The sequence below is a fragment of the Megalops cyprinoides genome, chromosome 3, assembly GCF_013368585.1.
Source record: "Megalops cyprinoides isolate fMegCyp1 chromosome 3, fMegCyp1.pri, whole genome shotgun sequence".
NCBI classification, from domain to species: Eukaryota; Metazoa; Chordata; class Actinopteri; order Elopiformes; family Megalopidae; genus Megalops; species Megalops cyprinoides.
The window spans coordinates 41,991,539-42,011,527 of record NC_050585.1 but is presented as its reverse complement, the minus strand read 5'-3'; the positions used below and the strand labels follow the sequence as shown (position 1 = coordinate 42,011,527).

The 19,989-nt window shown below is 44.9% G+C and overlaps 1 protein-coding gene across 3 annotated transcripts in view; it reads left to right on the top strand.

Annotated features, from left to right (window-relative positions):
• Window positions 1–19,096, top strand: part of LOC118774805 (actin-binding LIM protein 3-like) — an 84,450-nt gene extending 65,354 nt beyond the window's left edge. For 2 of the 3 annotated variants that reach the window (XM_036524323.1, XM_036524320.1), the window contains exons 8-22: window positions 984–1,042; window positions 1,734–1,805; window positions 4,129–4,158; window positions 4,997–5,132; window positions 5,708–5,806; window positions 7,316–7,366; window positions 10,859–10,978; window positions 11,476–11,540; window positions 13,431–13,572; window positions 15,133–15,162; window positions 16,173–16,231; window positions 16,781–16,841; window positions 17,116–17,123; window positions 17,899–17,979; window positions 18,237–19,096. In XM_036524323.1, the coding sequence (XP_036380216.1) occupies window positions 984–1,042; window positions 1,734–1,805; window positions 4,129–4,158; window positions 4,997–5,132; window positions 5,708–5,806; window positions 7,316–7,366; window positions 10,859–10,978; window positions 11,476–11,540; window positions 13,431–13,572; window positions 15,133–15,162; window positions 16,173–16,231; window positions 16,781–16,841; window positions 17,116–17,123; window positions 17,899–17,979; window positions 18,237–18,350 (1,127 nt within the window). In that variant the 3' untranslated portion in view covers window positions 18,351–19,096. Of the gene's footprint in view, window positions 1–983; window positions 1,043–1,733; window positions 1,806–4,128; window positions 4,159–4,996; window positions 5,133–5,707; window positions 5,807–7,315; window positions 7,367–10,837; window positions 10,979–11,475; window positions 11,541–13,430; window positions 13,573–15,132; window positions 15,163–16,172; window positions 16,232–16,780; window positions 16,842–17,115; window positions 17,124–17,898; window positions 17,980–18,236 lie in introns of all 3 variants that reach the window. The other variant, XM_036524324.1, reaches the window with a different exon arrangement.
• The last annotated feature ends 893 nt before the right edge of the window (window positions 19,097–19,989 follow it).

Genomic DNA, 19,989 nt, shown 5'->3' with positions numbered 1-19,989 from the left:
ATTTATTTAGCAGACACTTTTATCCAAAGCAACTTACAAAAGTGCATACAGCAAGTATAGCGACAGTACAGGGACAGGATGTGTACAGTTCCACAATGAGACAGTTCTCAGCTGAGAGCAAGGTCTGTTTGAGGACATCAGATTTGTACAATTACAGCCTATAGGGCAACTAATACGATACACCTTCAAACGGCAAACTTCAACAACTTCAAACGGCACAATGAGCATCAGGGTAAAGGCGGCAACAAGGAACAATTTAAAAAGCACAATTTAAAAAGCACAGCAATTTACAACAGCACTGATTGGGGGGGGGGGGGGGGCAGCAATTGTGTGCTGGGTCAGTCCAGGTAGATTCTGAAGAGGTGCGTCTTCAGGCCCCGTCTGAAGGAATGGGGTGAAGGAGCTGTCCATAGCGAGACAGGGAGTTCGTTCCACCACTGGGGAGCGATGTAGGTGAAACGCCGATGTCTGGCAGAACGAGCACCTCCTGCCTTGACCATGCAAGGAGCGAGGCGTCCAGTTGCTGCTGAGCGCAGGGGTCGGGCTGGTGTGTAGGGCTGGATGAGTTCTTGGAGATAGGCAGGGGCTGTCCTGTTGATTGCAGAGAACGTGAGGATCAGGGTCTTGAATCTGATCCTGGCAGCGACAGGAAGCCAGTGGAGGGATTTAAGCCGGGGAGTAACATGGGAGAATTTGGGGAGGTTGAAGATTAGTCGGGCAGCTGCGTTCTGGATGAGCTGGAGAGGCTGGGTGGTACAGGCTGGGAGGCCTGCGAGGAGAGCGTTGCAGTAGTCCAGTCGAGGGAGAACTGTGGCCTGGATAAGGAGCTGCGTCGCGTATGTTGTCAGGAACGGACGAATCCTCCTGATGTTGTGGAGGAGGAATCGGCAGGCCCGTGACGTGCGAGCAATGTACTCCTTGAAGTCCAGGTTGCATTTGCATGGCTTTGATGAATGAAAACCCTCCTCCTGTCTCCATTGTAGGGTCAGAGGTGTGGCATCCACTGTGCAAGCAAGCATCACGGACAGAGAAAAAGCTAAAGGTGAGCAGTCCAATGGGAGGTGACCTCTTTCAGCCATCAAACTTTTTCCTTTCTACAAACATCTTCAGCTTTGAATCTGATGCAACATGAAAGGATGACAAGGTGCAAGGACTCTGTGAGGCAGTGGTGTGCAGTAGAGAGAGGGGGACTGAGCTGGTGTCCCCAGGATGGCAGGATTGAATCCAAACCATGCCACTTCTTTGGGATCCTTGAGTCAAGAACGTAACCCACATTACTTCCTATTGATATTGATCTGCAGGAACAGCATGTAAAACCAGAAAGAGCTAACTGGCTATGAGGGGGGATATCTATCTGTGATGTAAGAGTGAAGCTTTGTGAACCCAGGTATGGATGGAGCTGCCAAGGGGTGTCAATCACTGACTGGCATGAACCAAGTGAAAGACTTTGCTCTCCAAACCAAAGCATTACAATTGGTTCAAATCAGTAAGTTGCTCTATATGCATATGCTAGTTCCTCTCATTTCTGGGGGCATAAGAAGCCTCATTCCACCAACATCAACTATACAATCAGTAATGGTTATAATGTATAATGTTTAAATATGAAGCTGATTAGCAGCGGGGGTATTCCAATAGTGCTGGCCGAGGCTCTGCTTTGCCTCTGTCTGCTCTCACCAGCTGCCATCGTGTGACAAGGGCAGGCTCTGACTCTGTTTGTGTGTTTGCTTCCACAGCACAGACGCACCTCGGAGACCTCCATCTCCCCCCCTGGCTCCAGCATCGGCTCTCCCAGTCGAGTCATCTGCGTGAGTACCAGCATCGCCCTGACATCACCCCCCACACCCCCCCCCCCCCCTTCTGTGTCTGGCTTCGGCTGGAAGTGGCACTCCTTGAGCTGTCGCCCACAGCCTGGCGGAGACACCCCTGTCTCCCAAGCACCCTGCTTCTCTGACAGTGCCTGGCTCGTTTAACATCACAGCAGGCAGGGAGAAAAGGGCCAGCATTACGATGTACCTCTTCTCTCTCTCTCTCTAAAGGGAGCCTTTCCCTCTTTCTTCTACACGCCCATCTGTGTCCAGGGGTTCTCACTTTCGCTGCTGAGCCACTAACATGGATGCCAGAGGCGTTGAAACCGAGCCACCGCTGCTCTTTTTTAGTCTTTCAGTTACCGTTGATCATTATTTGTCCTTATGGCTGATCTGTAATTATTACAATCATGCCTATCTGTGGCTTCGTCATACATCATGTTAGTGTCCTGTATGTAAATTGGCTGTGCGGGTAACAGCTTCTCTGTAGGTCAGTGTTGCATTGTGATGTGAATGTCCTGCAGCAAATTCAGGTAAATTCCAAAATGTTCCAGAGAGAAGATGTGAGAGGATGCCCTTTTTTGACATGAGTTGAGGGCTCTAATGGCAGCAGTGCAGTGGTCAAAGGCCACTATAACAAATGCATTTTTATTTATTTTAAATGATGGATTTTTGGTTGGGTGTTTAAGGCCTGATTTGAGTTGAATCTGGTATTGTATCTGTGAGCTGCGTTTCTGTCACAGACTGTGCTCTCTGTTAACCTCCCCCAATGTGGTGTAGTGACATGTCCCTCATTGCAGGTAAACCCCTCTGTTTCAGAGTCCTCTCCATCCTTTCATTTCCTGTGGTCAAACTCATTCGCTTGCAGCCGATCCCACGGCCCATGGATCGCTCGTCTCGTTTGTGCAAGCTTCCACTCACACCTGCTTTTTTTCTTGTCGTTTTTCTGTTCTTGTGTCCTCTCTTTCCACAGGACAAAGTGGCAAGCGAGATCCTTAAATACAAAGATTTTGCTGCTCTGCCTAAGATTAAAGCTATCTATGACATGCAGAGGCCCGAGCTCATGGCCTATGAGACCTTTCACAGATACACTTCCGATGACAGGCTAGATCGCTACAGCTATGGGGAGGTACTGAGATGCTGGTACTGCTCTCGTCTTTCGTGTGCATGTGACCCGTTCCCCTTCCCCCGACGTCTGCGTGTCCTGCCATTGTCCTCATGTTCATCATGAACCTCCTCCTCGTCATCCTCTGTCCTCTTTCTGCCCTTAGCCACTGATCCTGGCTCAGAGTCACGATTTTGCACTAAACAACTGGGGCTGGGATTCAGGGTGGGTAGGCTGATCGTAGCTCTGTTGTCAAAGGGCAGAAAGTAAATGCAGTTCTTTCTCTGTCCCGCCTGCTTTATCATATTAACTTGCGGTTGTCCTGCATCATCTAAGTGCATTGTAGAAAGCCAGTGTAGCTGCAGTGCTAGCTACAGTAGGCTAAACTGTAAAGCTCTGTGTTCACTGATCAACATCGTAAGCAATGCTTTCTCACCTTTCATGGCACAGTCATTATAAGCTAATGGACGCTTCATCCAAAGACCCATTAAGCCGGTGCGTGCAATGTGGCAAAGTCGGACACACCTATCAGATGGATGTTGTATGTGTGCTGCTCATTTGTGCAACCCTGTGTGTCTCTGTACCTAACCAAGCAGCCGTGTGGATTATGTCACCATATGAACGTACTCAAACGCTCACTGTGTTGTCTGCTCAGGAGGTGTACCATTATCTCTAGAGACCCTTGCATTCCTTATTATCTGCACCCATTTGGTGTGGTGAAACACTGATATAAATCACAGACACAGGTATCAAACTGTACTGGTAATAATATTACTAAAATACTATCTGAACAGTATGGCTGACAGCGGTCACTCACTTGGTGGCACAGAGTGTAAGATGGCATGGAACTTTACAACAGCATTGTATACAGATGCACTCTGTGAATGCTATGTAAGAGCACCCTGTTACACTTCACTCTCTGCATGTAAACCCCTGAACTGTAATTACAAATTTATAAACAATAGTTACATAGTAATTACATATGGATTGAATTAGGTACAAATCAACTGTGGTGTAGTGTGTGTCTAGAGAAACACGGTAAGTAATAAAGAGTTGTTAGAAGGCAGGGGGTGATATAGCCCTGCCCCGCCCTAAGTCCAGGATGCATGTGATTTGTGTTCAGAGGATTGGTGTGGTTGAGATCGCATGGATTACCCTCTGTGAGCTTTGAGCCTTGACTCCCACTCTCTCCTTTCTTTCTCACTCTGTTCTATGCAGTCTCTGGGATCACTGTCTCCGTACTCTCAGGTAATCACACCTGCGCTCTTATTGGGAGCATGTGGAAGAGTGGTAGCCATGACAACGGGGGTAGGAAGGGGCTTAGTGTGTGGGTGGAACAACGTGAGAATGACTGCACCTCTCAGGGTGTCTTCTGACTGTAGAACCTGTCCCTGAAGCCTGGGCACACCCATCAGCAATGGGTTTGAGCCTGTCGTTCTGTATCTGCACGTGAACTTCTCGTATCGAAGGTGCAAGAGTCTGCAAACAAGCTGCTGGTCTAAGATAGCAGCTCTGTTGCAAGTCTGTTGTGTGTCCTCTCTCTCGACAGAGATAGTTATTTCTGGGAAAAATGTCCAAAAATGTCTGCACCCCCTGACTTCCCAGAGCTCCAGGATTGAAATTTAAATCAGTTCATTTGTCATCCAAGTGACCACATCTTTGTGCTTAAAATGTTAAATGGGGTTGAGCTAAACGAGGATAGTTAAATCAGTGACCGACACATTAACATCCATTGGTCTCACCTGGTACAGTGTGGAATAGTGAGGAGCAGAGCTCGTAACCCAAAAGCTGTCAGTTCATTTCCCAGTTGGAGCTCTGTTGATGTACTTGACCTGAATTGCCTCAGTAAATACCCATCTGTATAAATAACATGTGCAAATTGTATGCTATGTAAGTCACTCTGGGAAAGAACAGATGCTGAGATAGTGTAATGTGATCTTTGCACATGGGGATGCACACATATTGTGTGCGCATCACTCTCCAGCATAATGCTAAAGACAGTTAGCACTGTGGGATGCGAGTGTTTGGTCTGTGATGTGCAGCAGACGTGTGACAGTCCACCCCTGCCTCGTCTCTCCCTACACAGGACATCTATGACAGCATGAGCGTGGACCTTCGGCTGCGGCGTTCCTCCAGCCCCGGGTACATCGACTCGCCCGCGTACAGCCGCCAGGGCATGTCCCCCACCACGCCCCGCTCCCCCCAGCACTACTACCGCCCGGGTGAGTCCTGGAGATGCCCCCTCACCCCCGGTAGAACACGCCCCAGTGTTAAACCCATGTTAGACAAACCAAGTTATGCATAATAAAGTATGCCAAGTATGGGCAGCAGTATAGCATAGTGGTAAGGAATAGGGCTCATAACCGAAAGGCTGCTGGTTCCATTCCCCACTGGGGCACTGCTGCTGTACCCTTGGTCAAGGTACTTAACCTAGAATTGCCTCAGTAAATATCCAGCTGTATCAATGGATAACATTTAGAAACTGTAACCTATGTAAGTCGCTCTAGATAAGAGTGTCTGCTCAATGACAGTAAGGTAAATGTAACAACCAGATTGCCTGTAATGGGGGTCTTACACGATATGCACATTACATGACATGATGAACATGAATTTCAATCATAATTTAAATGCCATTTTATTCAAGCCATGTATAATCATATTTGAGACAGCAGATCGTGTCTAGCTACCTGATGTTAATCGTAACACAAGTTACAACCTTGACAGATGCCTTATGGTTTTTTTCATTGTTGTTAAATTTCATAGCAATAATTAAATCCAAATTAATGTCTTCCTGCAGGCACGGAGAGTGGCAGGAGTTCCCCTTACTATGGTCAGCCTGAGGCAAGGTCCAGCACCCCCACTACCTTCCAGGGACCCAAGCATTTCCATGTGCCAGGTAGGCCTCCAGCTCTTCTCCCTCTCATTCCCCACCTCTCTCACCCCTGTCCGCAGGAGCCTCCAGGCTGGAAGTGGCTCTGAGGCCTGTGTTTTTTTCTGCATTGCTTTCACACTAACACAGGCACTCGCCCATCTCTCATCATAAGTTCATCATTTTTCTGTCTGCTTTTCATGAGCATTTTGTGCTTCTGTTGCCATGACATTCAGAGGTACTCACCCCGTGATCTGGTTCATTCCTTGTTTTTCTTTCATTTGGACTTTGTCCCAGTCTACTCTGAGTCTGATTCATTCCTACCATACACATCCAGAACAGAGTACATGTACAGCAGTGATAGAGGAATGAGGCTTCACAAGGCCCCGGAATGGGTGGGGCTATCGTGTGTTACTTGTGACTTGAACCAATGAACTGGTGCTTTGTTGTGTGGAACAAGGTCTTTTATTTTGTTCCACATTCATTTTGTGCAAGCCACATTCAGATCTGCAGTCGGTTGCTTTTGAATTACGAACGCAACACGCAACCAGTGTAAATGTGGATACTGAGAATGAATCAACCAATGAGAATGCAGGATAGCTCAGGTCAGGGGTCAGCACGCTGCCGATCAAAGAGAGCAATTGCAAGATAAATGGCACCAGCGTGACACACAGCTGTAGCTACGATGCGGTCGTCTTGAGTGGAGACGGTTCTTGCACTGCTGTGCTGTCACTGTTTTGGCTTAGATTTGGCAAAGTGAGACCCCACCCCACCCCACCCCCATGTCTCACTGAGTGAAACACTCTGTTACCTTCTCGCCCCCCAGCCTGGTGTAAGTTTGCAGTGCATCATGTCTCTCAGGGTTTGGAGCTTTCCACACTGTTCCACAGGAATCAGTGAGGGAGGAGAGGTTTTCTGTAGAGCTGCCGCAAACCCAGCTCTCCTGGGTCCTGGCCCTACTGCTCCGCTCTTTCATCACCATCCTCCTCCTCTCCCTCCCCTCCCTCCTCCTCCCCTTCACTCCCGTCCTCTCTGCATTTCTAACAGGCTGATATCAGCCTTAGGACGATAGAGGATTGAATTAGTCTTTGCGCCTTATCGCAGTCTGAGGCAGATCTCAGAACACACACAGTGCTGTCAGCTGCAAGGAATATACAGTGAATATTACGCTTGATAGCTTTTTAATCCAAAAGATTAAATTTTTTTGTAGAATAATTTAAAAAATATCCCCAAATAGATATTATAAAATACATATTTGCAAGAAAATATGTGTCCAAATATGTTCAGTTAATATACTCCATGATTAGAAACATATAGAGAAACAAATACACAATATTTTGCAGTTAATCATATATTTTCATCTGTATTTGCAGGCTGAAAAATAAAATATCTGGGTAAATCTAATACTATTATACTACTACACTACTTTTTTCCCCCAAGTTTCTTGTCTTGTCCCCTGTCTTTAAATTTAGCCCCGCCTCTTCCTGTCCTGTCCTGTCCTTTGTGTTTTCACTTCCTCTCTCTTTGTGTCCTCAGCGACAGGAGAGTACAACATCTACAGACGGCCTCCCATCTATAAAAGACACGGTATTGTGTGCAGTGATTGTGTGTGTGTGGCGTCCCTCAGGGTCAGGCCGTGCTTTCTCTGGGAAGACATATTTCAAAACCGAAGAATTTGTGCCACGTTTTCAAAAAATCACTGGTTGAGTGTCGCAGTCTCGTAGGAGGAGTGATGACAGTCAGCTGATACCGCAATGCTAGGCAACAGTGATCGGTCCCTGATCCATGCTTCCTTTGCCCGAGCTCTGCAATGGCTTTGTTACAACTTGCCTTGCTCCCATCCTGCACCCTGTTATTGATATCATATGAAGCCTTTATTGATGTGGTGATCATACAGGCCAAATGATGAGACAGTTTGTGATTATTATTTATTAGCAGATTCCCTTGTCCGGGTGACTGGCATACCTTTCCTTTACTGAATTTTTCCTTTACAGTATGTGGCTGGGGGTGCACTAAATTTCCAAGAGCAGTCATCTACTTGGGGATCAAACCAGTGACCTTTTGCATACAAACAATAAGTTTGTTATTTTCATAATCTGAAAACATTTACCACCGTTGGCTTATTAACGACGGAAGTGTAGCATTGCACTGGTAGCAGGACTCGTCACCTGAAGAGCACTGCTGCGTGTTCAAGGTTCTGCCTCTAGCTGTAATTTCTGCAAATCTCCCGGTGGTTTTAAAATGCGATTCATCACTGTATAAATATAGCACCTCTTCTATGTTCAAAATACATTTAAATGCTAATAGGGACTTTTAGAGGATATCGCTGCATGACCTTTTTTTTGCAAGAGCTTATTGTCTGAGTACTTTGCAGAGCTTGAAACTGTTCATGAGCAGTAGTGGGTATAGGTGGACAGTCCTTTTTCACATGTTAATTGTCCTAGTTTTGAATCTCTGTGTTGTGCATCCTTACCTTTCACCTGCATGCCCTTGTGTGTGTTGATGTTGCTGGCTGAGTTGTTGTGGTCTTGTGCCGCTGAGTGTATGGCTGTGTTGCAGTGTGTGTGTGTGTTACAGGCTGGTTCTTGCTGTGGCAGTGGGGACAGAGGAGTCTGTTTTAGTGTGTGTTAGAATGTGGTAGAACAAGGTGGTCTCTATCTGCTCCTCTACCACATTACCTGTTTTTAGTGAACAGCATGTAAGGGCTTCCATTCCAAAGAGGCATGTGCGCACACGCACTTACACGCACACATGAACACACACACACACACACACACACACACACATGCACCACACACACTCACACGCTAAAATCTGAGGAAATCTGTTATACATGTGAACCAAAGCACACTTCAGAGTGTAAGAGCCTCTGTGCTTTTAAATGGGTAAGTGTGAAACAATGTGTCTGCTGTTTAACTCTCAACAGCAGAGTAAAAGAAAAGACTCTTGCACAAGCCCAAACCCGTCTGCTTTTTCTCATCTAAGGGAGAAAATGTCAGACTGCAGAAAACCTTAAATGCTTGTTGGCATTTTTATTCATAATACACAGTCCTGCTCTCACAGAAACCCTTCCACATTAATTACGCAATACGGGTTTCAGAACCACAAAGACCACACAGATAGCACTGAATCCCTAACAATTTGTGAGATATCTACAGGATTACACCAAGGGATGCCATTTCCAGAATGCTTTGCAGTCTATCTGCATTACAGTATGAATTTGTATTGCAGATATCTTCATCCAGAGAAGCTTAAATTAAGCTTAATCTTAAAATTCAGATAAGCTAAAAATATATTAGGATTTCACCCTGTAACCTGCTGGTTACTTATCTGGCTCCTTAACCTCAATGCCATGCTTCCACCTTTAGTTCTCTACACTGTGTAGTAGTCCTTCATCAACAGCAATACTATTCTGCTGTTTAGCACTAACCCTTGACCTTTCTTTGAATGTTTACAACAAGTTCTTCGGTATTAATATATAATTTAAAATTTCCTCAGTACCCATATAATATTTATTTGAACATCCTTTCATTTCACACAAACACTGGCCAGAGTGCACAACCTGTAACATATTTTCACAGGTGAAGGTACATCCATAGCGCAAGGGAATTACTGGGACCTTTTTCTTTTTAACCCCAGCCTGTAATACACAAATCTGTTTAACCCTTTGCTTCCCTTGTGGAAGAGAGACAGTATTTGCTAAAGCTTTCACTACCTGGCTGACTGATACTTCAGTAGGCTATAGCTATTAGCTATTTGTCTGTATTTTTGAGATCAGTCAGTCAAATTATGTTGTATATTGTGCATCTGTACTAGAATTTTTTCCCAACTGGTATACAATATGAAAAAAGCAAAGAAGTTATGAGCAGAGGATGAATACTGGGCACCCTAAGACTTGGATAGATTTGGGAAGTCAGAGAGTCAGCGGGAATTGGTACAATCATCAGCAGACAAAGCTGAAAAAACATTGGAAGATAAACCCAATGAGACAATCTCAGAGCTCCCACAAAGCAAGCTACTTTTATTTACACATTCAGTGGTTTCACTGCTAGCTATTTATCTTCCACGCGGGAAGCAAATTGTCTTCTTTTAACTGTGTGCTCTTGAACCATCGATAATGCTAGCTGTTTTCTTTTTTCATTTTTCATTTTTCTTATCGCTTAATTTTCCTTCCCTTTACCCACTGGTGTACCCTCCCTGGCCAACTGTCCTCTCTGTAAGTACCTCTCCGGCCTGCTCCCTCCCTCTGTCCTGCTAGTTTAGTCCATCTCTCCATCACTCTGTCCTCCAGGTCTCTCTAACACAGAGACTGCCTCACATCTCTGGATAATGCCATGCTTTTTCAGCCTTGTCAATACACATTTTGGGAAATTTTACGTTATTAAGTTATTGTTACTTTATGTGTTTTATTGTATACTACTTTGTTCAACATTTAACTTGTTGAGGCAGTGTGGGCAGAGTCACTCATCTCTGGACAATGTGTGATGGCTGGTCTTAGTGACAAGGGCTGTGTGTTAATGAGATTAAACTTTGTCATGGATTTTATTTGTTTATTATCTTTCACCGTTGACAGAAAATTCTCTCTCTCTCTCTCTCTCTCTCTCTCTCTCTCTGTATCTATCGTCTCTGTTTCTTTGTCTACATATTTATATATCAATCTATCCATCTCTTTTACTCTATTTCTCTCTCTCCGTTATAAAGCCATGTTGGAACATCCAAATCGCATTACAATATTGCAAATCTTGAGGGGACCAATATGAAGGACATAACTTAGTATTACAGCTTTTTCTTTCTTACTCTGTGTAAATTGAATCCAGATTTATTTCACTTTTATAAAGTGTCCTCTGTTCACTGACATTGTCTATTCTGGTAATATATATATGAGGGAAACCTCATGACCCCCAAAAGCCAGTGTACCTATAATGCCCTCAATGACCCACTGATATAAATCAATCCCTAATCGCTGCAGCTAAAAAGCTTCATGATTGGTTCATATGAGTCAGTGACTAATGGCACACACCAGCGATGAATAATATGTATAATATGTCTTCCCTCTAGACGATGATGATGAATTTTCAGCCACGAAAAGCAAGACCAGCGATGACATCCTCCAGTCCTCCCAGTTCTCCGCCCCCTACTCTCCAGACCACCCCCACCCCCCTGACTCTGACTACTACCACTACACCGGGTCCCCCAAAGGTAACACTCACGCAATCTGTTCAGCTGCAGACTCCACAGGCCCCTGATATGAATTAATGTCTTTAATTGATTTATTGATTGAGTGACTCCTTAATTCCCACTAATTGGTCATTATGCTTATCTCACTCAAGGAGGCAATGCTGTGAGCTGATTAGACTATCTCATGTAAATGACTGAGGCGTACATCTAACTGCAGTTTTTTTGTGTTTAACATTGAGTAATGGAACTATAAGAAGTTACAATTAATGGAAAATTAATGTCTCTTTGCAGAAGAAAATGCGGGCATCACAAAATTAAAGTCACATATGAGGTTCATAACTGAGTGCTCTGATGAGAAAACTGAAACCCATTACCCCAGCTTTAATCAAACTGAATACGCTTTCAGAAGATAATGTTGACTGAATATTACAATATGTTCAATTGGTGACATTACATACATTAGGTAATACAGGTTATTGATGCATACTTTTTGCCTCTCTGCCTGTGTCTCCACACAGCTCCTCGCGCTCGAAGGTTTTCATCAGGTGGAGAGGAGGATGGATGGAATCACAGCATGAACAGAGTACGGCACCAAAACTCTCTCTCTGTCACTGTCCCTCCCCAGTCTCTCTATCTCTGTCTATCTCTCCACTCTCTCTCCCCCTCTCTTTTCTCTCTCTCGCTCTCTCCTTCTGTCTGTCTCTCTTCTCTCTCTCCCTGTCTCTTCTTTCTCTTCCTTTTTCTATCTCCTCCATTTCTCTTCTTGTCTCTTTTTTCTCCTTCTCTCTCTATCTCTCTCTGTCTCTTTTTCTCCCCCTTTCTCCCCCTCTCCTCTCTTTTTTACAGAACATTTAATAAACACAGGGAAACTCACACCAAACACTCCCACTCCATCTGCAGCCTCTTCCACACTGCCGAGCTTCGCACACCTCACCGTTAAACCTGGGGGAGCCACAGTTACAGGAGCTCACAGGCAGGCGAGCATGCAGTAAGGGTCTGAGACGCTGTTCAGCTACACTCAGATGAATGGAAGAGAATGGAATGGGAGAGTTACATAAGATACCTTCACTCTCTCCGCTCGGGCTGCGCTCATTCTGAAGTGTGTTTCTGACAAGTGCATTTCTCTGAAAAAGGCCAAGAAGCAGTAAAAAAAAAAGAAATGGCTCACAGTGTTACCTAAACATTACAGCTGAGATAGAAACATAAAAAGGAGCACGTTGAGAGGCGCAAATAAGTACCCTTGAGGACAAATTTGGCCTTTCCCTTTCTGTGTGTTTTCGGCTTTCTCAGACAAGGTGTTGTGGTGAATGTTTTATGAGTCTGCCCTGCAGGAAGAAACCGCCTCACCAAGAGCTGTGAGAGACTCTGTCTGTTCTGTTCTCCTTCTGTCAAGCCATTTCTTAAGATCAGACAGAATTCGAACAGTTTAAATACGCACAGCTGTGCGACCGTCATACACATTTCTCTGACATGTAAGGACAACTACAACCTTCTGCGTAATTTAGCCTTTTAGTCTTGTTCTCCTTTTTTAACAGAGGCAACTGCACCTCTATGTCCTGATTTTAACAGTAAACTTCATAGTGCTGATGGATAGACACCTGAGGCATCTGCCAGCTTTCTTTTTTTCCTCTTCCAATCCTGGATTTGGCGATTACAGATGATGATACTCTGTAGAGTCCTTGTCAATTATGCATCAGTTATAACACCTTATTACATTACATTATTGTCATTTACCAGACACTCTTATTCAGACTGACTTACCAAGAGATTACAATTTTACATGTTATCCATTTACACTGCTGGATATTTGCAGTGGGTTAAGTACCTCGTTCAAGGGGCATTTCCCCTGCATAGTATGGAACCAGCAACCTTTCAGTTAAACCTTTCAGTCCTGCTCCTTACCACTACACCACACTTCAAAGTATTTCAACTTATTTTCCTTCTTTATGCAGTATCACAACTTTGCTGCTTTTTCACATCATCACATGGAAGATATATGGTAACAACAGCATGGTCTGCACAGCACAATGCTGTGGGCCGTACTTGTGCAGATAAGCACTAATGATGTTGAGTTATGCAATTGATATTTTAGATCTTCATTGTCATCATCGTCTAAGGTTCTGCCTACACTGGTGAATTCACACTCCTCAGCAGGGTCATTAGCATTATTGCCAAGCCGTCACTAAGCGCTCAGTGGTTTTCAGGTTCAACGCGGTCATTTAACACCCACGCATTGACTGTCACTGTGACACTCCCAGGGGTGTGGAGAACCATATGTCCTGTGATGTAATAGGGTTACAGCTGACCTCTCACTTGTTTCTCCCTCTGTGTTTCTTGCCCCCCCCCCCCCTTCCTCTACTTTCCCCTCCCCATCCTCTTATTTTCTTACATCACTATCTCTCTTCCACTCTCTCTGTGTCTCTCTCTCTCTCTCTTTGTCCCTCTTTCCTTCTTCCTCTTTCTTTATTCCCAGGTCCAGGGTGGGATTGGAAGGATGATCCTGAAGGAGGAAATGAAAGCCAGATCAGGTTCCTACGACAACGACCCCTGGGCCAGCTCACGCAATTCCCGCAGCGGCAGCAAGGAGGCGCTGCACAACAGCGCCATAAATGGCTGTGAGAGCTCCACTGTTACTCTTACTTTTAATACCAGTGATAGCAGCTAAATGGTTCTTTATCACAGCAACAGGTACTAGTGCAAGTTGTGCAGCCTATAAGTTGACAATGTCACGTTGCCACATTGACAATCCTACGTGGGTCTTATCTTTTAAACGTTTTATTTCTCAAAAAGGCTTGAAAGAAGCATGAGTCTGTAGGGTCTTGGCTTTTGACAGTGAAGTAGAGAAGTGAAGTGCATTATTTAATTGCCTTGCAGGCAAATGAGTCCAGAGTGACTTTCCGAACATTTCATACATATTGTAGATGCAATCTGATGTTGAACTGGAGCGGTGTTCCGAGATGTGAAACCACGGTACCAACAAAGTCCTCTAAACACTTCTCTAGTGCAGTCAGTCATACTGGCAGGATGAGTACCGCCAACATGGCACGCCAAGGCATGCTATTCACTGGGTTTGAGGGAAACAAAGTCTCCTTCCATTACAGTCAATGACTCCTCTGGCTGTCTACAGTAAGGGAATAATCAGCTCTGGGAAGAGAGCTGAGTAATGAATCAGTCTGGTGTATGTCCTCACTCCCCTGCTGTAAATCGATTGGTCAGGGACGTGCGGCCCTGGAATGCTTGGGTTTCAACCACAGGGACCTCTGAGGGTACCCCGCACACCCTCCAGCCACCCCATTTTGGGGGATACTGATTGCTTGTTTGCCTTTAAGAGAGAATTTAAACCATAATAATTCTGTCTGGGGAGAAAAAAAAACATATTCCTATGCCCAATTTTCAAAGCATTCTTTTGAAGATGAGTGTGTCTGCCTCTCACGGGTGTTTCTGGGAAAAAGACAGCCTTTATTTTCTGGGCACGAAACTCTCTCCTCCACAAACACCAGCGTGCTCATCTGTTTGTTCTTAAAACAAACCTTAAAGGCCCAGCTGAGTCCCGTGAGCTCTCAGCCCTCGGTACATCTGCATCGCATTTGCTAAAAGACGCTTTTCAACCTCATTTCACAGCTTTGATGTGCTGCGTTGTTGTTTCGTACCAGATTGGGAATTCCACGGGCTCACCTTGTTTATTTGGGTCTCGCCTTTTGACTGAAAGCTCATATGTTTGAGGCAGAGGGCTCTGCCAAGTCATACTGCATTAGTGTGCTGTGGTCCGGCCAGATGATAGCAGGGCGTGCTTACTGTACCCAGCACACTGTACAGCAGAGTTATTCAACAGGCAGCCTGGGGACCAGTTTCTGCCCACATGGACTTCCTGTCAGTCCTTTCACTATTGAGAAACAAACAAAAAATGTATTATTGATAACACTCTAAGATTGTGACTGTTTAGAACTCCAGAACTTTGCACTCCAGTGTTCTATTGCTATTTTAACCAATCACTGGGACTGTAGCCATTTATTCTCAGACACAGTTTGATGACATTGTCATGCTAACACCCTTTTGGCCGGGGCCTGTCACACAGCAGAGTCGCCCACTCTGTAATGGCATTCATTGTCAGGGGAGTGAGGCAACAGCGTGTGTCTGACAGAGTGCTCTCTCTCTCTCTCTCTCCTGTGTTTCAGCTCCTCGATCGCAGTACAGTGCGGACAGTGGTGAGTGACTCAGCGTGTGTGCGTGTGTGTCCTCATTACCACAGAGCCCAGGGTCACTGCAGTGGTGGGGGCGGGGGGGGTCGGAGTCATCGCTGTGGTGCGGGGCAGGCCGCGGAGGGGGCAGAAGGCCAGGAGCCAGGAAGCCGGACCCATTCAGTCTTTTGCCTCGCGTTTCTTTGTCTGCCCAGTGATGTGGCACTGTAATCTGCACGCCTCAACAATTAGAGTCCTGAAAATAGCACGCGTGCGAGAGCGCTCTGATTGTTCTCCAGGGAACACGGAGTCACAGACCGCCCGCTCTGACCACAAAGGCCAATTGGATTAGCGACTGTGTCCTGTCTCAGTCACACTGTGGGAACATGAGTTACTAGCTCTTCACAGCATAAGGCTGCCCTCGGGGAGGCTAAGAGTAGAATTGGAGGTTATCTGGAAGGAAGTTCAACGTGTTTTCTACATGTTGCCTTCATTTGTAGGCACTCTGGTATTGAAAAAAATCATGTTTGTTTTTTGATTAAGAAACGATAAACCTGAGTTCTGTGTATAAACATGACTAGAATACTGTAAAATAATTGCTCTGGGAACAAAATTAAAAAGTGGACAGCAAGGATGAGAATCTGATTATTGGAGAGAAATTAAAAAAAAAAACATCAGAGATTGAATTCAAAAGCAATGAGGACATAGTTGATGCATAAACACTCAGGATGTGGTGACAGCAACAGTGACAGTGACAGCACATTAAAAGCCATCAGCAAAACCCACTGCCTGCCTGGCACTCCACCCAAGATGACAGAAAAGTAGCTGCTATAGTTGTTGTGCCACCAGCGCCCCCTGCTGTTTTCCTATGAAATCAGAAGTCTGTCTGTGAAACTGTTAAAAGAGCAGCAGTATAGCCACCCATGGGCAGTGAAGATGCTGAGCAGTACTGAGGTACAGTGAGCGCGTGGTCACTGTGTCTGTGTTTTATTCACTCTTACTGAATGACAAGGGTACTTGTGTTTGCTCTTTTGTAGACTCCTTCATCTCCGGGACAACTTCCTTGCCAGGGTATGGCAAGAACGGCCTACACAGGGTGAGGGCCCAGGGCCGGGGGCTAGGGGCCAGAGGGCAGCGATTATGAGCTAGGGATCAGGGGTTGGGGACCTGCACCTAAGCGTTAGGACGTAGGAGTTAGGAGTAAGGAGTTTTGTTGCAGACCACCCACAATTTCATTGTACCCCCACCGTGCAATGACAATAAAGTCTGATTCTGATTCTCTTAGCGGCTAGGGGCTGGGACTTAGAGGTTAGGCATCAGGGGTTAGTGTGTAAGACTTAAGTGCCAGGCATTAGGAACTAGGGGCTAAGGGCTAGTGGCTAGGGGCTAGAGGTCAGAGGGCAGACATGGAGACTAAATGATATAAACTGGAGACCACAAACCCATCTCAGCTGTTGTTAGTAGGCCACAGGACAGAAGATTGTGGTTTTACATTGACACCGTCAAGAGATGAGTTTGTTTTTTGTTTATTTTGTGATAATAGTGTGATTAAGCAGGAGCGTAACAAAAAACTACACGTGTTGATTGTGAGTGATGTGTCTCTCTACATATTAAAACTGGCCATCATTTCTGTCTTCTCTTTTAGCCACAAAGTGCTGATTATTATGAGTATGACAGTGGCAACGCGGTGAACTGGGGGATCAGAGGTAGGCCGTCTCATTGCCCAGAGGCAAAATACGCACCTGAATGACATTTTTTATGAGAACTGAATTTAATGCAATGTAATGTAACACTGCCCCCTACTGTAGCACAACAGAGTTTTTGCAGCAGCTTGATGGCAAATGATTGTCGATTATTGTAGAGACATATGGTTAATTACAGCATTGATTAATGTAGCCCAGCAGATACAAAAAGAGTTAGCCAGTGCTGATATTTGTTGATAGCATGTGGTAATCATGTTTATTTCTCTTCTTTTCACAGAATACAAGGTAAGAGCTGGTGTGGGGAAGAGCATCAATCTGCAACAGTGTTCAACAGCAGAGAGGAACAGTATATGCACAGCTTTAAACAGCACAGAGAATAGGCACAGTGTTACATGGCACAGAGTTTAGCCAAGGTGTTCAACTGCACAGAGAAAAGACACAGTTTTTGACAGTATGGAAAGGAGGGAAATTCTGACCTACGTCTGTGTGAAGGGTATACCGGAAACCCGTTTGGAAATGAGTTGCGGTGTGAGCTCTCGGGGTTAAGGACAGGTCTGCAGGTCTGTGATGAGTGTCACCGAGGAAGTCTCAGGCCTGTTTCCAGACTGAGGGTTAAAGCATACTTCCTACAGCCAGGCTCTGAGGAAACCAAAGAGTGAGTTTCCAGATGGCACAGTTCCTGCAGGGGGTCCCACAGGAGGGGTTACCCACTGTCTCCACATGGGGTCTCCAAGTGTCACCCAGGGGTGGGCGGGAGGTTTCCAATGCCTTTTTGAAGAAGAAGAGAACCACGCCCAGCTGGGTTAACCCACCCTGCTTCCTGCTTTCCACAGCTGTGGGGACAAAACCAGGAACAAGCAGGAAGTCTTCATGGTTCATAGTGCAGAAAACACACTCACTTATGATGCAGCCAATGAGAATGCACACCAAAGAAGTGTTTTCAATATTTTTTATGGCAAAGGGAAATGAGAATTCATTGCTTTTTTTCTTACATATTGGTTTTAAGAACCTTTTGGTCTCATCTTAAAACTCGCCCTGACGGCTTTCTCCTTTCCTCCAGATTTACCCATATGAGGCGCTGATAGTGACCACTAGAGGGCGAAACAGACTGCCAAATGATGTAGACAGGGCAAGGTTAGAGGTGAGTCATTTATCATGCTAGATGTGACTGTCCCTGAATTCAAGAACATTGATATGTACCTGCACTTAAAGAAGTTGTAAACAATGTCATCACCACGCGTCAGAAATTAACTGCATGGCAGACAACATGACATAGGGAAATAATTGAATTCATTTCGGACAAATATTATGAATAATCTCCTCGCACTTTATGAAGACCGTACACGTGTATTTAACGATAATTTTCCCTTTCTTTTTCAATGTGTCATCGGCTGGCAGCGTCACTTGTCACCGGAGGACTTTTGTAAGGTGTTTGGGATGACGATGGCGGAGTTCGACCGGCTGGCTTTGTGGAAGAGGAATGAGCTGAAAAAACAAGCCAGGCTGTTTTAACATCGCAGAGGAGCTCTTGGTTCTTTTCCTTTCTTCCAGCCCAGACAATCGGAGCGCGTCCGGTCCCCGGACTCACGTTTTTACCGTAGCTCCGAGAAGTGAAGCCTCCCTGGCCCAGCCACGAGCTGGGGCTCAAGGTCAGAGAGCTCCGAGAGAAGCCGCCATGGAAACAAGCACAGCAGAAAGAATTATGGGAAAGATATTTAAAGAGTTTTTTTTAATCCCTTGCAGTATCGTATATCTGTTTTACGTTGGTTTCGGTTCAGGTCTGCTCGCCTCTCCTGGTCCAGCTCAGAGCTCGCTGGAGACGGGTTGTGTTCTGCCTTATTTCCCGAAAGGTTAAAGTTGTGCACCAGCAAACCGTATGACTAGAATGTTGACCGCATCTCAGTCACTTGGATCGAATGTTGAAAATGCAGGATTGACTTTATTTTAAACCAAATGCTTCAACAGTTATGAATTTGAATAAAAGTTATTATGGTGTGTCGTTCCACTCCCCCACCCCTACCCACAACACTGCCATTATATTTCATAACCCATAACAGGTTTGTGGTTGGCCTGGTGTATTCTGGAATAGTGTACAGGTGTGCAGTCTACAGTTGAAGGTTGTGTTCCGCGTGATGTGAGATTTTGCTTTAACGAGGATGCATACCAAAGTAACGAAGAAGAAAGTATGAGACAAGATGTATTTCCAAAGTGCACATCACAACTGCTCATAAATGATTTGTTTAATGTGTGGAATTTCTCTCCCTCTCTCTCTATCTCATATTCTTTGTTTTGTCTTCGACAATCACTTGCTTAATTTTATGCACTGAATGTGAAATTTCTTGCAAAGGATTTTGAATATGGAGTTAAATCTGTAGAATGCACAGTATTTCCATTCACGTGACAAGTCTAAATAATTGTTTGTGAGGGTTTTTTTAAGTAGACGTACTATGCTGATACACGAGAAAACAGTTTCGACTAACCTACACTTTCTACTCCATCGATCATGTTCGCTTGTAGATGAAAAACGCTTCCAGCGATTTGAAATTAGATCCACCACTTTCATAATGACGTGTGTCATGTGTCAAATAATTTTAGTAAGATGGGATCTGACCCAATGTCCTACACAACTCTGTTCACTTCCGTGCCGTGGTGCAGTCATGTCTACTTTGAATATTGATGACAGGAATGAAATAACAAAGACTTATAACACCAATATTACCCAAGTATTTAGGCATACCAAATGGAGAGTTGCCCTGCTTTGGGATTTAAAGATGTGGCTCCAACTAAGCCAAAGTTCTTTGTGCATTATAATTGTGGCAAACGTGATTTGCTGAATCAGCATCTTATCTAAATTTAAATTATGTTGGCCTTTAGCTTTCTTTGCGTTCTTGTTTTAAATTACGTCATTATTTGACATGGGTCCCTAATTAAATTCAACAGAAACAGTTTATATATAGTTTATACAAAAAGTTTATATTCTGCTTATTATACAGAAACGCAGGCATGTTGAACGATTTGAATTAATTTAAGTCCCACTCTGCCAAAACTAGGTTTTTGGTCAGTTCAGTACATACATCAAGGCTGTTGTTCGCTGCCGCTTTTAGGGGACGTAGTTAATGTGGTAGTCATTCAGTAGTAAAGATACTACCGT